The sequence below is a fragment of the Fringilla coelebs genome, assembly GCF_963513975.1.
Source record: "Fringilla coelebs genome assembly, chromosome: 18".
Lineage (NCBI taxonomy): Eukaryota > Metazoa > Chordata > Aves > Passeriformes > Fringillidae > Fringilla > Fringilla coelebs.
The window spans coordinates 7,753,331-7,771,710 of record NC_140044.1 but is presented as its reverse complement, the minus strand read 5'-3'; the positions used below and the strand labels follow the sequence as shown (position 1 = coordinate 7,771,710).

The 18,380-nt window shown below is 57.4% G+C and overlaps 1 protein-coding gene across 1 annotated transcript; it reads right to left on the bottom strand.

Moving 5' to 3' along the window:
• Positions 1 to 3,741: 3,741 nt before the first annotated feature.
• Positions 3,742 to 17,344, bottom strand: TGM2 (transglutaminase 2). The gene is made up of 13 exons (XM_084218123.1): positions 17,208 to 17,344; positions 14,566 to 14,745; positions 11,771 to 12,013; positions 10,579 to 10,697; positions 9,700 to 9,828; positions 8,999 to 9,179; positions 7,904 to 8,039; positions 7,685 to 7,788; positions 7,323 to 7,562; positions 6,900 to 7,172; positions 5,175 to 5,335; positions 4,817 to 4,953; positions 3,742 to 4,521 (listed from the first exon to the last, which is right to left on the bottom strand). Exons 1-13 carry the CDS (start codon positions 17,215 to 17,217, stop codon positions 4,365 to 4,367), a joined length of 2,070 nt encoding a protein of 689 aa, XP_084074249.1. The 5' UTR covers positions 17,218 to 17,344; the 3' UTR covers positions 3,742 to 4,364.
• Between the last annotated feature and the right edge of the window lie 1,036 nt (positions 17,345 to 18,380).

The following is an 18,380-nucleotide window of genomic DNA, read 5'->3' as shown; positions in this document are numbered from 1 at the left end:
GTGAAAACCACCTTTGTGTGGTGTTGCAGGAACTAAGGTGGGGTTTTCAAAGACAGAAATGTGACAAGGTACTGGCTGTCCTTCCTTGCCTTTTGCAAGTCAGGTTTTTGTTGTTGTTTTTTTTTTAGAGCTGGAACAAATGCCTCCAAAAATACTTGGCTGTTAGGCAGCTGCCTTTGCAGTTCAGTACCTCAGTGCATTCCCTACTGTGTAACCAAGCAATGGGGGCTTATGCACCTGTACAAGGTGAGAAACTCACTCCTGACTAACTAACAGGTTAACTGCGAGATCCCAGGTTGTGATGGTGATGAGGAAGGGCTGGCAGAGTGGTGGAGGCGTCTTGTGGGGGGAGGGTGGGAAGTTGTGCTGCCAAAGTTTTGACCCAGGGCAGGCTGCTATGGGCTTTGGTTTTTTGGACTAAGTTTTGATTATGTTCCTTGGTCAGTTCCAAACTTTATGTATATTTATCTCTAGGATTAGTTAGAAAAAGTATAAGCTGTCCCTAATGCTCTGAAAAAAAATGACCTGGTAAAACACTTGGATGAAATTTCACAGCAGACTTGGTGACAGTCTGTTGGAGTGAGTCTGGGACACACATTTGCCAGTGATGTCACTGGCTTTAGGGATGTGCCACAGGCATCCTTTGCCTTTTTCTCACCTGCTGGAAGGCAACAGTAGGTAGAAAACTTGTCTTTTATTTTCATTTTCAGTAACAGCTTCATGTAATGACATTTAGGAAGATGTTTAATAAAGGCCAAGAGCCTCACAGGCGTTCATGTGTGCTGGAGCAGATGGAAATGCTGGTGATCATGCTGGTCATGTGCAGGTTTTGAGACAAAACCCAGGAAAGCCCAGGACCAGCCAGGGCTGGAGGGGGATGTTTAAGGAAAACAAATACTTTGGGTACAGAAATGTCTCCTGGGTGCAGAGCAGCCTGAGGGATGGGTGTTCTACAGCCCATCAAGGTTGGATTCTGGACAGGGGTTGCAAATCCATGTCCCAGTGTTCTCCCTTGACACAAGGATGTGATAGTATGCAGCTTGGCTGGGGCATGGTGGCCAAGCATTGCACTGCTGCTGACAGAGCAAATCTGTGTGACAACTAATAGTAGTAAATCATTCACAGATTCAGGGTTTTGTCGCTTCTTTCTGGGAAGACACAAATCTTGTTTTGTCTTTCTGGGAAAAGACAAGGCTTGTCTTGTTCTGGGAAGGGACAAGGAGCTGACAGTCAGCACATCCCTCTGCTTCCAGTGCCCAACTGACCAGTCCTTACTGGTTTGTGTGCCAGCACAGCCCACCATGAGGGGCAGAGCAGGGGCCTCAGGACAGGGGAAGCTGCATCAGGGATCAGGCAGGCACAGAGAGTCTGTTGGAGTTGGCCATGCTGGAAGAGGCATCTCTCCATAGTGTCTCCTGTACTTTCTGGGGCTATGGAAGAGGGGATGGTTTCCCATGAGGGACCTCCTGCATTGGGGGTTTTTTGTCTCCTTTGCTGTTTGATGGTGCCTCAGTTGTCTTGTTGCACCAAGGAGAGTAAAAATGTGTTCCATGTTTGTGGAGGAGAAGGGAGACCTTTGGAGAGGCAGTGCCATTTGGAAATCCCACAGATTTGTTATTGTGAAAGTTCTGATTTATGGTAATTTGTTCTAGTTTCGATCCATCAATGAAGGTAAGTTAAAGGTCATCAAGTCTAAAATGAGTTTGCAATCAATTCTTGGCAAGTCAGCATCACCAGTGAGCTGAGATACATCCAGAACCTCTCCTCCCCAAGAATGCTCCCGCCTGGCTTTAGCACTTGGACTAGCACTGAATTACAAACCTCCCACACGATGGATACTGGAAATACTTGATTTATAATTTATTGCTTGCATGGTGAGAGTGCCAAAGAGTCTCATGGATGCAGCCCAGTACTGTGCTGGTGATCCAGGATGGGCACAGGGAGATGGATACAGTGTGGTACCATGTTGGTGATCTGGATTGGGCACAGGGAGATGGATGCAGTGTGGTATCCCGTTGGTGATCTGGATTGGGTGCAGGGAAGTCGACCTCAGCTCCGTGGATGATGGAAGAAAACCCAGCCCTGAGAGCCAACCCCTGCCGCTAAACGGTAACTGCAGCGTTTGGAGTCTGTTCCCTTCTCATCGTAGCAGCCTTGCTCTGCCGGGGCTCAGATGGATGGGAGTGACCTTCAGCAATAGCTGTTCTAATGTTTATTTTATCAGGACCCAGCTCTGAAGCAGCAGAGCTGCTGGTTATTTTTAACCCAGGCGCTGAGCAGCTGGAGGCCTGGCTCAGCAGGGCCCAGTAACAAATGCTCTAAAGAGGGGCTGTGCATCATTGCTGGGCTGAGGAATGTTCCTGACAGGGAAGGCAGCGCTGGTTCGTGCTGTTAACTCCTTCAGGATTCTTTGGGGCTCCATGTGCTCTGGGCACTGGTGTCTGGGGGGTTGGTGCTGCCAGAGTTGGGGGCTGGCATGGCCCCTGCCCCTCACCCTGAATGCAGGTGAGAACCCCCATCCCTCTCCGTCCTGGAGCTCTTGCCCTGTGCCCCTGCCACAGGCTGGGCACTCTCTGTACCCTGGGAGAGCTGCTTGTGCAAATCCTTATCACTCCCTGTGCCGGGCCCCACCTCTGTCCCCACTCTACCCCACGGGGGTCCCAGCCTCCAGCTGCCTTTTTGGGTTGTGTTGGAGCAAAGCAGGACAGGGAGGTGTGGTGGTTAAAGTTCCAAAGGATAAGAGGAGATGGAGTGTGTGGTTCTCCTGGTGGGGGTTTCTTGAAAGGCTTTTTTATTGGCCAAGCAATCTGCTGCTGCATGTGGGGCCTGGGCTCTGCTGTGCCCGCTCAAGTTCTGTGCTGGGAGCAGGAGCTGGGGCTGGAGCTGAGATGGGTCCTTGGCCTCCCATGGGGGAAGCAGAGCCAGGGTTTGGGGAGTTCTGTCCATGAACCCCAACCAGGCTTGGGGAAGCAGCAGCTGTGTGTGGAGCACTGCACATGGAGATTTTATCTCATCCTAAAGATAAACAGAAAGGAAAGCTGGAGAACAGGCAGTCCTTGGTGGGAAACACTCCAGCCTGAGTCACAGCTGGGATGGGAGAGTCCTCAATGTCAGGGTGACTGGGACCAGACTCCCTCCCACAGACTGTCCCCTCTGCCGGGGCTGCGGTGACTCTGGGACCCTCAGTCAGACACCACCAGCTCTATAATGGTTTCCAGGGTGTTTGTTTATAGGAGCAGGGAGGCTCCCACCCTGTTTGTGGGGAGCGTGTGGGTGGGCCATTCTGGCATGGAAAGTGTTTATCTTCAGCAGAGCCTTGACCCCAGTTCCAGGTGTGAGACAAATCCCTGTGCAGGATCCCGCTGCCCTTCACCTGCCCCAGCCTGGCTGGACAGCCCTGCCCAAGCCTGGCGCAGTGTGCAAGATGTGTTTGTTTGATTACTTGCAGTGTTCTCTCTCCAGTTCTCTGAGCACAGTATGGAACCATTGCTGAGAGAGGAGAAATTACCTGGGAAAGTGTCTTGGGGGCTGAGTGTAGAGCACCCTGAGAACACCAGACCAGGCTGATTTGGGGCAGAGGGGTGGCCAGTATGTGTCCTTTGTGGCTGCAGTGCCAGCCATGGCAATGTCCCCCCCTGCAAGTGCTGAGCTGGGAGAACTCACACCCCCACCCACATGGATGCTGGGCAAGGAGTTGTTGGGTCCTGCTGTGGGGAGAGGGAGGGCAAGAAGAGCCAGGTCTGGCTTTTAAAGTGAAAAATAAAGTTTTTATTCAGTGTTTGCATAGTTGATTTATATCAAGGTAATGTCCCATCCCTCCCTGCAGTGTCTGCAGTGGCAGGACAGTTATCAAAGCCAATGCCTGGGTGTACCCAAGCAGGTTATTTGCAGTAAGTATTTATAGATTTGGGTTTATAGGTATATGGTGCATAAACAGCTTTGTGCTCACAGTATAACATCTCTCTCTATGGAGCTGCAGACAGAGGATGATGATGGCAGGGGCTGGAGGGGTTGTTCTGCTGCTGCCTCTATGGAAATGGCTCTGTGGGCCAGGGCTGCCAGCTCTGCACAGAGGAGGGGGCTGGCACGGGGGTCCCGGTGTGCCCAGTGCTGGGGCACAGGCAGCACAGGGATGTTTGCTCCCCACAGACTGAGAACAGCAGTGAAGTGAGCGACTGCCACGGCAGCCCCCAGACCTCCCCAGCCCTTTATCCTGCCTGTGCTCCCGAGGAGGAGCAGGGGGGCATCAGTGCCAAGTGTTGGGGTCAGGCTGGGCTCTGGCAGTCGCCCTTGTGGGACATCCTGGGCTAAGCGGGTGGGTGCCAGCGAGGCAGGGTTCCTGCACTGGGGGCCATGGCAGCAGCTCACAGGGGCTGGGGGGCGATGATGACGTTGCGGTAGCCCTTGACCCCCGTCAGCTGGTCACTCTCAAAGTCCACCATCAGCTTCTGCAGCCCCGACAGCCGCGGCATCAGATCCATCCGGAATTTGGCCTCTGCCTGCGGCTCCACCGGCTCCTCACTGTGGGAGGGCAGGGAGTCACTGTGGCCTGTCACCCTCAGAGCCCCTTGTCACCCTCCCAGGGCCCGTGGTGCCGCAGGACAGTGCTGGGACTTTAGCAAGCAAAGACCTCTGTAGGGTGGACGAACCCCTTCCCCAGCAAGGTGTAGGGTCTGGGTACTCTGAGTCCACAGGGGCCAGCATAGCCCTGGCTCCTGCTGTGCCCCATGACTGCCCTCCCTGGGGGCTCCACACACAGAAATCCACCCCCACCACTCCCAACGTCCCAGCCAGGTGAAGGGGGAAAAGCTCTTACAGCTCCTTGACCAGCTGCCCCTCGGTGAGGCCGGTGCCCTCCACCACGAACACGCAGCCGTTCAGGGGCACGGCGAGAGGGTTCACCAGGCTGATCTCGGCCACCAGCTTCCGATTCTGCATTGGCTCTCCTAAAATCTGCAAGTAGGAGAGCTTGGACCCCAAGCACCACTGATCTGGGGGCCATGGTGCCCCCCCTGCCCTGGGGCTGAGGCAGGACCTTAAGGATGCAGGTCCCAGGGGATGCAGCCCTGCTCAGTGAAGCAGGACCTGCTGCCCCAGCCCCAGGGGTAACCCCCAGATGATCACAGCAACTCATTCCCCTCAAACCTCTCTAGGATGGGACATTGGACCCTTACCCTGATCTTGATCGGTGGATTCTCAATATAGATGTCCCTAACAGCCACGAGGACGTCGCCAGTCTGGTGATCCTTCAGGAGAGCCACCACCTTGATGAGGTTGTCCTGGGTCAGTTTGTCCCTGTACTCTTCATACAGGATGCGCAGGGGCACCCTCTTCTCTGGAAGGGCAGCAGAGAGGGGTCAGCACCCATGGCATCTCCAGCCCAGAACCCACAGTTCTGCGCTGGCACCCAGCTGCTGCTGGCGTGGTTTGGGCTCCCCAGGAGCTTCTCCAGGTGCCCTGCAAGGATGGGGAAACTGGGGTTCCTGCAGGGCTGGGGTTCCAGTGCTGAGTGTCAGAAGGGATGTTCAGGGTGTGGGGATGGGAAGGAGCCACATCCTAGGGCAAGACTCGAGGGTGATGCCTGCACCAGGGGTCCAGAGTGCCAGCCCTGGGCAGCCAGTGTGGCACTGGAAGGCAGCCTGGTCCCTGGCAGCTGCCCTCACTCAGCCCTCAGCCTTGTCTATCTGAAAGTCCTTCAGGGATGGGGCTGTCTGGAGGAAGGACAGGGAAGGAGGCTGAAAGCAACCAGCTGCAGAACTGCCTGGAACAAGGAGCCCAGAGTGGCTGTGACCATGAGAAATGGAGCCTGACATTCATGAGGCGAGATTTGAAGTGCTGTAGCATCAGCTGAGACTGTGGGGAGGTGAACTAGCCTGGCTTCCCATACTGGCACAAAGTGCTGGGGTGCCCTAAAGAATGCAGTTTGGGAAGTCCTGGGGTCTATATTCTGAAGCAGGAGCTGAGGGTAGAAGTTTCAGGAGCTCATAATTAATGTTGCAGAAAAAATGGTGTTGGGTTAACTTTTGCACAGGAATGTTAAGTACCCCGAGGGCCACAGCACATGTCCCCACTCCCCCATCCAGCCCTGCAAAAGGCTCCAAGTGCCAGCTGGTGCTTCTGCCAGCATGAGCAGAGGCACATCCCTCTCCCCTCCATGGTGGCAGGGGCCAGCACATTCCTCATTCCTGTAAAGCAGCTCAACACCTGGCAGAGTGCCGAGCGCTGCGATTGCAAGAGGGCTGGTGAGGAGCAGGGCTCGGCGCAGGGTAAACATTTGCCTGTTCCAGGACAGCAGATGTGTGGCCTTTCCAAGCCCTGAAGGGTCTCTGCAAACTCACGTAAGCCCAAACTCGTGTTTAATGACCAGATGATGATGTTCACGTGTGACAAGGGCGAGGGAGGGTCGGGGGCTGTGCCAGGACAGCTCTGCAGCCCAACGCCCACCCACGGAGACACTGCGAGCTTCAGCACTGCTGGCCAGGAAACCCAGTGCTTCTCACTTCCTCCAGCCTGGGGCCACGCACTCAGCGCTGAGCTGGGCCAGTTCCGCTCTCTCCGGTGTGGGAAGATCCCACCATAGAGCCCAGCCTGGCCCAAAGTGTGAGGGAAAGCAGGAGGGATGCAGACAAATGCCACAGAGCGCCTAGGGAGTGCCTGGGTGTGCCCAGCCTACTCCCTTGGCATAACAGCTACAGCAGCAGCGGCTTGTCTAGCTCCAAATGCATTTCCAGCTTCTGCCTGAGCAATTTCCTCATCCTCTCACAAAGATTAAAAATCCACAGGGGTAGTTAACTGAGAAGGATGCCCCAAAGTGGCATTTCCTACTGAGCAGCAGAACACAGGCTGACCTGACCCCATCCCTGGTGAAGCATCTCCTTCACCATCAGTGGGTCCCTTACCTGCCCTGGGCTCAATGTCGATGTCCTCCGGGTCGGTGAGGCCGCACTGGGGCCCGAGGGTGCCGTTGTGGCTGGTGGCACGGGCACACAGTGCCACCCTGCAGACACGCTCCTCGTCTGTGTTGTTGTTGACAACAGCGAAGACATCAAAGTCACTGCCCTTGTTTGCACCCTCTGACACCTTGATCCTGAGGTGCAGCCCCTCATCCTCCTCCCCGACGGACTTCTTCTGATGCTCTGCCTTCTCAAACACTGCCCGCTCCTCCTCAGACCCTGCAGTGCACAAAATCCCCGTGATTCCCTGGAGTGCGGGGAGGGCCTGGCCTGGGCTCTTCTGCCCTGAGCCCCACTGCCCTCCTGCTGCAGCTGTTTCCCAGCAGCAGCATCCCTCCCTGGAGTCTCTGCCCCTGAAATCCCCCATACCCTCCGGGTATTTGTAGTTGTGGGTGATGTCCTCCCGGCTGTCCCTGCCGACGCTCTTGGTGCTGATGAACTTCCCCACGTCTGAGGATCGGATGCTCTGCTTCTGCATCCCGTCACCCTGCACCACCCAGTACACCACGTCGGCGTTCACCTCGGCGAAGATGAAGGGGATGTCGTACTTGAGCAGCATTTCACCCTCTTTGATGGCTTTGACGGGGGCTGGCCCACAGCAGTAAACTCCTGCACGGAGCAGAGCCACTGTCACCACTCCAGGGCTCAGCCACAAGGGGTGGCTGTGGTGAGGCGACCCAGCCGTGCTGGGGTGTGAGGAGGATGGAGCTTCTGTGTGGAGCACGTTGTACCTTCACTCTTCTCCTGAGGGGTTGGGTCCAGCACCTGCCACCCATCATAGCCAGCTGCCAGGTCGGGACGGGCCATCCACGACTCCACCCAGCAGTGGAAGTTCCTGCAAGGAAAACGAGTGTGGAGGAGTGTCAGTCTCCCCCAGCACCTGCCAGGCTCTGGGGAAGGGGCAGAAGTAGCCCAGGGGTGGCCAGGTGAGGTCCTGCTGTGCTGCTCACCAGATCTTGTCCCAGGATTGCCTCTCCTGCTCGCCCCGCTCGTTGATGTAGCGGTCGATGGTCAGGTTGGCGTTGGTGTCATGGGCTGAGTTGTAGTTGGTCACCACCCGGGTGGGGATCCCCAGGCACCGCATGACTGTGGGAAGCAGGGCAGGGTGAGACAGGGCCAGGTGTGCTCCACTCCCATCCCACAGAGCCCCAGGTTTGGACAGCTCTTGTCCCACAGAGCCCCAGGTTTGAGCAACTCCTGCCCTTCCCTTTGCCTGCGAAAGGGCTGCCTGGGGACTGATCCCCAGGAGAAGCCAGTTCCCACAGCCACAGTGCACAGGCAAGCTGGCTGGGTGGCACCTGCTCTGACAGCCTGACAGGTTTGATATTGCAGCAAAAAAGGCACAAAAAGCGTCTGTGAGAGCTTTGGAGGTAGAGTGTGGGCAGCCGTGCTGAACCCCAGATTTCATCTCCCAGCTGTCTTTCATTGCACAGGAAGCTCCCCAGGGAGCAGGGAGGCAGTTACAGTGCTTCAAAGGAAGGCTATAAACCTCAGCGAGTCGCTGAAAATCCACTTTAGTTTTTTGCTATTTCTCTCCTCTAAAAAGGGTCTTGTCTGTCTGTGACACATCAGCGCTCTCACGGGCAGCGTTTTTCTTGAGGCGAAGCTGCACGAGCATATGTGACTTTTTCCCAGCAGCAGCAAGTCTGGAATTTTTCTCTTGTTTTTCCCCAGTCTGATTGCCCTGGTGGCCATGACATTATTTTGATCTTAGTGGATTCGTGACTTTATTGCAAACTTGGCCTTAAAGCCACTTCCCTCACCCTGGCCTGCCTCAGTTCCTCCCTTGCTGCCTGGCCTGGGAGGCAGTGCTGATTGAAAAACCAGAGCCCTTTTGTATAATTTTTTCCCTCTATTTCCTGACAATCTAGAGTAATAGAGAGCTAATTGCAAAGGAATCACTGCAGGCTGATTGCAGCTCTTCCCTCAGGATGCAGCACCAGGAATGGATGGGGGACAAGGGCCAGGGTGGGAGATGGGGGAGATGGGTGAGATGGGTGACCCTGTCCTGTGGAGAAAGGGAGACCAGATGAATCTGCTCTCACCAGTGCAAGCCACAGCAGCAAAGACCCAGCACTGGCCATACTTGACTGGCTGGCACCCAAACTTCTTCCACCTCTTGAGAATATCCACGCTCCCAATCCAGGCCATGGGGCTCATCCCATCCTCGTAGTGATTGTCCCACCGCCCAAAGAGCACCCCCTGGTCCTCGTCATTACAGTTCACCTGTGGCAGGAGAAAAGGGGAAGGATGGAGGGGCAGGAGCAGGTGGGGAGGGAGGGAGGGAGGGAGGGAGGGAGGGAGGGAGGGAGGGAGGGAGGGAGGGAGGGAGGGAGGGAGGGAGGGAGGGAGGGAGGGAGGGAAAAAGCCTTTGCCCCATTCACATGCACTGTCACCCACATTAATATCCTGTATCCATGCAAGAGCTCACTGCGATGCAGGTGGACATGGTGCTAATTAGGGATGAATTTTAGAAACACATCCTCCTGCCTGGGAATTTGGGAGTGATTATCCCTGAAATGATCTGTGCCCACCCCTGCTTTTCATTTCCTCTAAGAAAGCTCTTACACATATAGGAGCAGTAACAGGGAAAGGGTGTAAAAGAGAGAGGAAACACCCCAGAGAAGGAAAACAGCGTAACTGGGGGGTTGGCAAATGCTGTCTGCCACAGCTGTAGCTGGGGGGTGTTTGCAGCCCGGGGAACGAGGGGTGCTGGGGACACTGTGCTGGCTGCACCCCGACTCACCATGGCGCTCACCACCCTGCCAATGTACACGGGGTCATTGCGGCGGGAGCAGTCCCGGTTCTGATCCCTCAGGTGCTTGGGGTTTATGTCCAGCATCTTGAGGCAGATGGCCAAGACTTCATCCTCAAACTGGTGGAGAGCAGGGAGAAAAGGTTGTGTGAGGTTCCCACAGGGCTCTGCCACCTCTGTCCTCCCTCTCTGGCTCACTGTGATGCCCCTGCCAGCAGAACTGCTGGGTACAGGGGTCACAGCTCCTCAGGGTCCCCTCCCTGGCCAGCATCCCTGAGTGATGTCCCCACTGCCCCCACTCAGCCTGTGAAGCCGGTGTACTGGGGCTGGATCTGGTTTCCTGTGACCGCACAGGGGTCAGGGCATGGACTTGACCTCCTGGAAAATCTATTTCCCATCATGGCTGAGTCACAGCCCTTCCTTGAATTGAGGTGGGGATCCTGTGAAGGCCATGGGCACCGCCACTGCTGCGGGCCCCCAGCCCTTTGCTCAGGGAGGGTGGCTGAGCAAGCCCTGTGTCCCCGGGGTACAGTTCGGGTGTGAGTACTGCCTTATCAGCACCCCTGGCACAGTGCCCAGGAATTCATTATCAGGCACCAGCTCCCAGCACAGCAGGGCCACCCAGATTAGGGACACATGGCCATGGGGCCCCCAGGAGCCAGGGGGAAACACTCCCCTTCCTTGCCATGCTTTGAAGTCAGCCACATTCCCTCTGGGAAATGAGACTCCATGGCTGGACTCCAAGGTGCTGACAGCATTTGGGGGGCAGGTTTGTGAGGGGCACACACGTGGCACCAGTCCCTGTGTCCTGCAGCACCAGAGCTGCACAGCCAGAGGTCCCAGGGGTCCCAGGGGGCCTTGCCCACTCACCTGGCCAAAGTTCCAGGGGATGGAGTAGATGTAATCAGAGGTGCCCTGGTAGATAAGCCCGTCCTGGGACAGGACGTACTCACGGCGCTCGTTCTCATCACGCATGAAGACCGTGTCCTCTGTGGGGACAGCAAGAGATGGGGACAGGGCTCTGCCCTGCACAACCAGCTTCCTGACCCCCTCCCTGTGGTTGGATCCAGTGGGAAATGAGGCACCAGGGGCTGGAACTGCTCATGCCTTAAACAGCTGCTGGGGAATTTCAGCCCAGGTTGATTTAAAGTGATGGGAAAATTTCAGCGGGGTTGTGGTTTGCTTTTCATTCTTTCTCATGTCCCTGTCTTTCCTCCCTTTTATTTAATGGAGATGGATCTTTTCTCAGCAGGGGAGACCTCCCTAGGGGTGCAGTGAGCAGTGGGAGTGGGTGTGCTGGCTCAGCACAGCCAAAGCCATTTCACTCACAGCAGCTACTGCTGTGGAAATCAACATTTACTGGAAATATTTGCAGAAGGAAACCCCACAAGTCCACCCCCAGTGCTCAGCACAGCCCTGGTTGAGCACAGCTTCCTATGGCTCCTTATCTCTGCAGATCCAGCATGGGACACTTGAGATCCAGGAAATCAGCCAGTCCAGGAGCAGGGGAAGGACATGGAGAGAGAAAAATCCCAGGGCTGTTGAGCCTTACAGCACGGAATCAAACCTCCCCTCCGGGTCTGGCTGCCCACATTTCACCAGGACAGTGATATCCATGTCACTGAGTCCACAGCTGGTAGCGTGGGTGAGGCTGGGTGAGAATGGGCCTGGTGGGGACAACTGGGGGTATTTAAAGGCTTTTCCCTTGTCCCCTGCCTGGCCAGGAGCTGGTGCCAGGGGTCCCCACCAGCAGCACAGTGGTGAGCTCCCACCGTGTGGTGGGGGCAGCCTGCACAGGCCATTGGGTTTTTGGGGTGGTGGCAAAGGGGCTGTGTGGGTTGTGGGGTGGGGATGGTGCTCCTGGCCCCGACCCCTGCAGGGATTGCGTGGAGATGGAAGCAAAGTCAGGCTTTCTGCTTAAACCTGCCTTAAACCTTAGACCAGGGCTTAGGACACCTGGGATCTGTGCTGGGATGGGACCTGTGGGGGGGGGGTGCTGGGGGAGCATCTTGTGCTTGCCTGAGCCCTGGAACCCCTGGACTCAGAGAGGTGAAAGCCTCACCTGGGTGCCAGGGGTTGAAGAGCAGGATGAAGTCCCCGATCTGGTAGCTGGAGCCCTGGTAGTCGGTGCAGGCCTCCAGGGTCAGGCTGTAGCGGCCGATGCGCGCGTCGGGTGGGGAGCAGAGCGACACAGAGAGGGACTCCCCGTCCTGCTGCTGCACCACAGCACTCCAGCACGACTCCTCGGGGCAGTCAGTCATGGCAAAGTGCGAGCTGGTTCCTGATGTCTCACTGGGGCAGGGCCCTGTCAAGAAGGAGTAGGTCAGTCCTCCCAGTGCTCCAGAGCCCCTGGGAGCCCCTTGTCACCGTGATATTTTCTGAAAAATCCCTTCACTAGGATTTTTCTCCGGAGAAACTGAGAAGCCTCAGAAAAGAAATGTAAACAATAATTATCTGATTGCTTAGAATGTAGTCTGGAGGTTGCTTACCAACAGGTGCATCTTTGATTGATTCCATCTGAATTGTTTTCAGTTAATGACCAATCCCAATCCAGCTGTGTCAGGACTCTGGTCAATCACAGGCTTTTGTTATTCATTATTTTCCAGTCTTTTGTCTATATCCTTTCTCTTTCTTTAGTATAGTTTTAGTATATAATTTATTTTAATATAATTATAATATAACATAACATCATATAATAATAAATCAACCTTCTGAGAACCTAAAGTCAGATTTTCATCTCTCATCTCATCCTGAAGACCTCACAACACAACAGCCCCGTGCCGTGGAGGCTGCACCAAGCGCAGCTGCTCCAAGCCCCCTGCCCTGGGGCAGCTGCCTGGATCTTGGCTGTCCCAGTCTGGGAACCTTCACCAGGTAGCTTGTCAGGCACTGAGGGCACAGGGCAGCCCTGTGCGGGATCTCAAGCGTGTCTCTCATGTTTGGGAAGGGACAGACTGGCCCTGGGGGGATCCAGCAGAGCGCAGCGGTGCTTGCCCTGGCGCTCACCCCGGGCCAGGTCTCTGCTCTCAGATGCACCCGCTCCTGCCTCTCCTCCGAGCAGCGCTGCTGAGTCCACCCGGGGATGGGCAGAGCCCGGCCATGAGCCCCGACCCCCGTCCCTGGCAGCCCCAGTAGGTGTGTGCAGCCTCAGGCGTTGCTGCAAACATCCCGGCATTAGGGATGACCTCAGTGGCCAAAGCGCCGAGCCTGGGACAGTGTGATCCCTGCTGGCCCCTCCGAGCTGCAGCCACGGCCAAGCCACCTGCACCGAGCCGGCTCCAGAGCCGCTCTCCGAGCGGGGACGCCCAGCCCGGCCCGGCGGCTCCCTGGCCGTGCAGAGCCTGGCCGGCTGCCCAGGCAGCGGTGCCACTGCTGTCCCCTCTCCCCGCCGGAGCACAGCCCGGCTGCTCCCCTGCCAGCCCTCGCCCACAGGCCAGTCACCAAAAATACTCGTGAACTCATGGCAGTGACACAGTTTCTCCTCCCGGGGAGTCTGGGCTGAGTTCACGGCGTCCTTTGGGCAAGAGCCAGCCCAGCGCTGCCGTGAGCAGGGCAGACAGGAGCCTTCCTCCTCCTCCTCCTCCTGCTGCTGCCTCCACAGCCCACAACATCCCCCTGGACTCCGGCACCCCAACGGGGCTCTGCCAGCACGGCTACTGCAAAAACGCAGCTCTGTTTTCACTCTACTCTTCCTTCCCTCTTTCTTGTGGGAGGCAGCACATGGCCTCGGTGGCTTTGCTGTCCCAAACAAAGGGACAGCTCTGGCAGTCCCTGCCTTGACAGGTCCGGCCCCAGGGAGGAATGTGCTGGGGCCGCTGCCGCTGCGGTGGCACTGCCAAGTGCCTCTGCGAGCACCAGAGCACCTTTGCCCTCTTTCTGCAGCGCTGGGGCTGGGCTCCAGCCCAGAGGAGCCTCTGCCGGCCTGTGCCTGGCCCGGGAGGCCGTGGCTATGCCCGTGCCTGTGGCTTCTCCCCCTGCAAAACCAGCCCGGGACTGCCTGGCTGAGCATGGCCATGGGGCCGCTGGGGCACGGAGGGAGCTGCTGGTGTAGGATGAAACTGGGAGGTGCTGGGTTTTGTTTTGTCACCAGAGCTTTTGGGATGGAAAAAGGAGAGTTTTACTCTGCGAGGAAACTTGGGTGCAGTTTTACTTTGAATTCTGGCCCGGTTGACTCAGCATGGTGCTTCAGCCCCAAAATAACTCCTGCCTGAGGAATAGTTTCCTCTCCCTTTGCTCTGAGCTGGCAGGGCTGAGCTCCTGCCCGGGGCTGCACCCAGCCCTGGCTGTGACAGTGAGAGCCCAGCCCCAGCCTGGGGGGCTGCGCTGGGAGGGCTCCGTGGGAACATTTCCTTTCTCCAGTGTTTGTGTTTCCTGAGCAAATCCCGCTCTGGGATGTCTGAGAGCACAGCAGAACTGGGTGTAAATCCCATCAGCAGAAATGCTGCAATACCTCTGGCTGAAAAGATACACTGTGCTGATATTTCTGAGAGGGGTTGGGCAGGATCCTGGCCTCAGCCAAGGTACTCGCTGGTGAGCTGGCAGCCCTGTCATGCTCTTAGTCTGGCTCGGCCCTGGGAGGAGGAGGAGGAGGGGGAGGAGGTGATGATGCTGGTGGTTTTTTGCTTTATTTATCACTTCCCCTCTCATTAAGGAGTTACCTTTCTACCTTTTTTTCTTGTTATGATATAAAAGCTGTGCCCAGGACCGGCCTCTGCCAGGTGAGGAACAAGAGCTGTGTGACCTGGGGCAGGTGCGGTGGCACAGCCCCCGTGGGAGCACAGGTGAGCTTGGGGGCGGGGGCAGAGGGTGGTGACACCCACCCAGCCTCCCTCGCGACACAGATGTGGCGGCACTCACCGGTCTCGACGTTGAAGGAGAGTTTGTCCACGCCCTCCTCGTAGCCGCGGCCCGAGAAGCGCAGGGTGATGGTGAAGGGCTGCCCCCGCCGCAGCACCAGCTGCTTGCAGCCCATGTCCGCCGTGCGGTGCTCCCGCCCGTTGCGGTCGCAGTGCAGGTCCCACGTCTCCAGCACCAGGTCTGTGAAGGCAGGGCACGAACAGCGCTAAACCCGGGACTCGTGGGGCACTCCCGAGGCTTGGGAAGGAGGGGTGGCTGTGCCCATCCCGGGCTGGGGCCTTGGCGAGGGGTCTGAGCGTCCCCCACCCGCACTGCCCTGTGCGCCCAGATGTGCCGGGCAGAGCATCTCTCCAGGAGGGCGCTGTGACCGGGCCAGACCCTGAGCATCCTTCCAGGAGCGCTCTGAGGACTGGGCTCCCGTTGTGTGCCGTGAGAGGGGCACAGCTTTGGCAGCCAAGCTCACAGCGACTTTTTGCCCTCCTGGTGCAGCTCTGCACTGTGTTGTGCCGTAGAGCTGCCTCTGTGGTATCACTGTGCTGCCAGAGCTGTGCCAGGCCTGTGTCTCACAGCACCCAGCACCAGGCAAAGCCCAGAACTCGGCTCTGCTCTCAGGGGGCCTTTCACTGGGGCTGCTGTCTGTGTGCCCCCATCCCAAGCATGCGCTGCTGAGTGAGCCCAGGAATGCCCAGAGTGTTCCTGTGCCTCAGCCAGGCCTCCAGCAGCTTTACTGTGCTGCAGCTGCTGACAAATTGGTGAGAGCAAGTGTAGACTTGGTGACAGAGGGTGTCTGATGCCCCAGCCATATGCAGGCTGCTCTGCTCTGCTCGCAGCCCAGGCAGAGCTGTGTGCCAGAACACCAGCAGCCACATCCCTGCCACCCTGGGCACTGTGCTGGAGCGATATCGTCCATCATCCCCTGAGGCCACTGACCCCTGACTGCTCTGCAGTGATGTATTAATCACCAGAATAAGCAAAAGCATTCTGTGCAGAGAGCACACAGCAAGCTCAGTGCCAGTGAGGGATAGGGCAGATCAGTGGGCAACCAGTGGGCAAGCTGAGGCTCGCTGCCCCATGCCATGGCTCCCCTCGGCCATGCCCTTCCCTGTACCAGCTCTGGTAGTCACCAGGCCCTCCCTGGACAGTGCCAAATGGAAACAACAGCCCACAAGCTCACCACCCCCAGAGCTAAATGAAAACACTGCTCCTGGCTCTCTGGGCAAGGTGACTCTGCAGTATGGGCCCAGGGGAGGGCAGTGGGCTTGTCACTGTCCCCAGCACAATGTGAGAGCTGCTTGAACGGTCCCTAACTAAGGGCAAGGACCCCACAGCCAGGCCATGGGAACAGTGAAGTGGGGACAGAGCACAGAGAAGCACTTTCCCTCCCTGCCTCCTCCTCTGTGAGCAGCACAGCCCTGTGCTATGGAACATGAACTCTACAAGTGGAATCTCATGGCTGACATGGAGCTTGGTTAACATGTTAAGCCTGCTGACAATAAAAAGAACAATAAATGTGTTCAGAGAAGAGAATCAGGACTCCTCCTTGTCCCTGTCACCCTGGGGTTTTCATCCTCCGCAGATTTAGCCAAAAGCAGATTTCTCAAAGCACAGGTGCCTCCAATCAAACCAGTGAGTGCCAAGGGATGGGTGGGAAGGGGGCTGTGGTGCTGCAAGGGGTAGCAGCACCCTGGGCACTCTGGAGCAGGAGCTGCCCAGTGTGTTCAGGACAAGAGGACACAATGTTAAGCTGTGCCAGGAGAAATTTAGGCTGGACATTGGGAAAAAATTTTTCACAGAAAGAGTGATTGGACGTTAGAATGTGCTGCCCAGGGACATGGTGGAGCCTCTGTCCCTGGAGGTATTTAAAAAAAGACTGGATGTGGCACTTAGTGCCAGGGTCTGGTTGATAAGGTGGTGTTAGGTCATAAGTTGGACTTGAGGCTCTTAAAGGTCTTTTCCAACCTAACTAATTCTGTGATTCTGTAGCTGCTCAGCTATGTGTCTGTGTGAGTGTCTGACCCGAGGGACCTGTGTTTGTATTGCTACAGCAGTGCTGGGAGCCAGGGCAGCCTGAGGCACTGTGGCACAGCAGAGCGGAGGGATGCCGTCTCACCCAGAGGGCTGTGTGCCCGCGGAAATCACACAGACCCATTTCCTGGGACTGTGGGGGCAGCTGTGTGGGAGCTGGGGGGTGTCTCTACCCTGAAGAGCCAAGCGTGCAGAATTCCTGAAGCCCAGAAGCTCTTTTCCTGCCTGAGCCTCTTGAAATCCCCTCACCCTGTCAGGCACACGCTCCCGGCCCAGCTGTCCCCCCTGCTCTACCGGGAAAGCTTTAAATAGCACCAAACTTCATCCTATGGGTCATAGCGACGCGCGGGCCGGAGGAGAGCCGGGAGGGAGGGAGGGAAGGGCACAGACCCGCGTGGACCCCGCACAGACCCTGCTAGGCTTGTGATCGCCCTCCCGCTTTAGTCTTCCCGTTCCCCACGGCCCCTGCCTTCGGCTGGCGGTCAGGGACCGGCTGTGGCCCCAGGCGAGCAGGGAGCACCGAGCGCCGGCTGGGCTGGGGCGGGGGCGCGGCCGGTCGGGGCTTCCGCGGACGGGACCGAGCCCGACACCTGCGGGAGTTCGCGCCGCGCTCCTACCTTCGGCCATGGTGCTGCCGGTGCCTGTCCCGGGGCCGCTGGCAGTGCTGCCGGTGCCGATGTCGGTCCTTGCCGCGGTCCGGATGCCGGGGGAGCTGCCCCTCACCACCCGCTGTCCGGCCCCACCGCCCGTCCCATTTATCCCGCCCGCCCCCCGCGCACCCCCTCCCCCCCACACCCCTCCCCGCGGCCGGGCCGCCGGAGGGAAGAAAGGAAAAACAAAGTTTCCAGGAAACGGGCGGCTTTAGGTCCCACCTATTGAAAGCAACCACCCAAAAAAAAAAAAAAAAAAAAAAAAAAAAAAGGCAGCAGCCCCGGAGCCCCCCGGGTTGGCACCAGCGGAGTCTCCCGGGACCCCACAGCCCTCGGGTAGGAAATGGCCCCGCTGCCGATCTAGAGGAGGGAGAGCCAGGGGGCGGAGAGGGGCTGCGTGGCTTTCAGCGAAGTGCCAGGACTCGGGACTGTTTTCTCCTTATAAAGTTCTTTCCCTCCTCTGGCAGCGTCTCCATCCTGGCCAGTCCTGGTGGGATGCGTTTGTCGGGAATTGCACCCCCTTCCCGTAACTGCATCCCTGAGAGATGGGGGCTGCAGGGAAAATGTGGTGAAAGCTTTGCTGCTGGACAGCAGATGTGTTGGAATCAGAGCTGGTTCCTCTGGGACATGGAAGTGTGCACGCAGCAGTGACCACCACATTCCCTGGAATTCCCTGCCCCACGCACTGGCCTTCCCTATCCTGCCTGGGGGTCCCTGCCTCAGGGTCTTGCCAGTGGTGCCACCTGGGCATGTCCCAGCCCTCCCTTTGTGTCCTAAGGGTCACCCAACACACCAGAGACCACCTGTCAGGGACAGAGGGCTGAGACCCCTCACCTCCATGGGCTCTTGGGGTTTGGAGCTCTGGAGCCCACACTTAGGGTGGTCCTGGTCAGGGGCCCTGAGCTGAGCTCTGCTCAGGCACACCAGGGCACTGCACTGGGAGGGTTTGCAGTGAGTTGGACTCCTCCAGCTCTACCAAGGGAATTTTGTCCCTGACAGAGTTGGTAATGTCCAAGCATGCCAAGGGCAGGGTCCAGGAGAAGCCCCATGTGTGGGGGCTCCTGGTGTGTCCTGCTCTGGGGCACATGGCTGGTCTTACAGAAGCACTGCCCCCAGTGCAGCCGTGGCTGGGGAACTCCC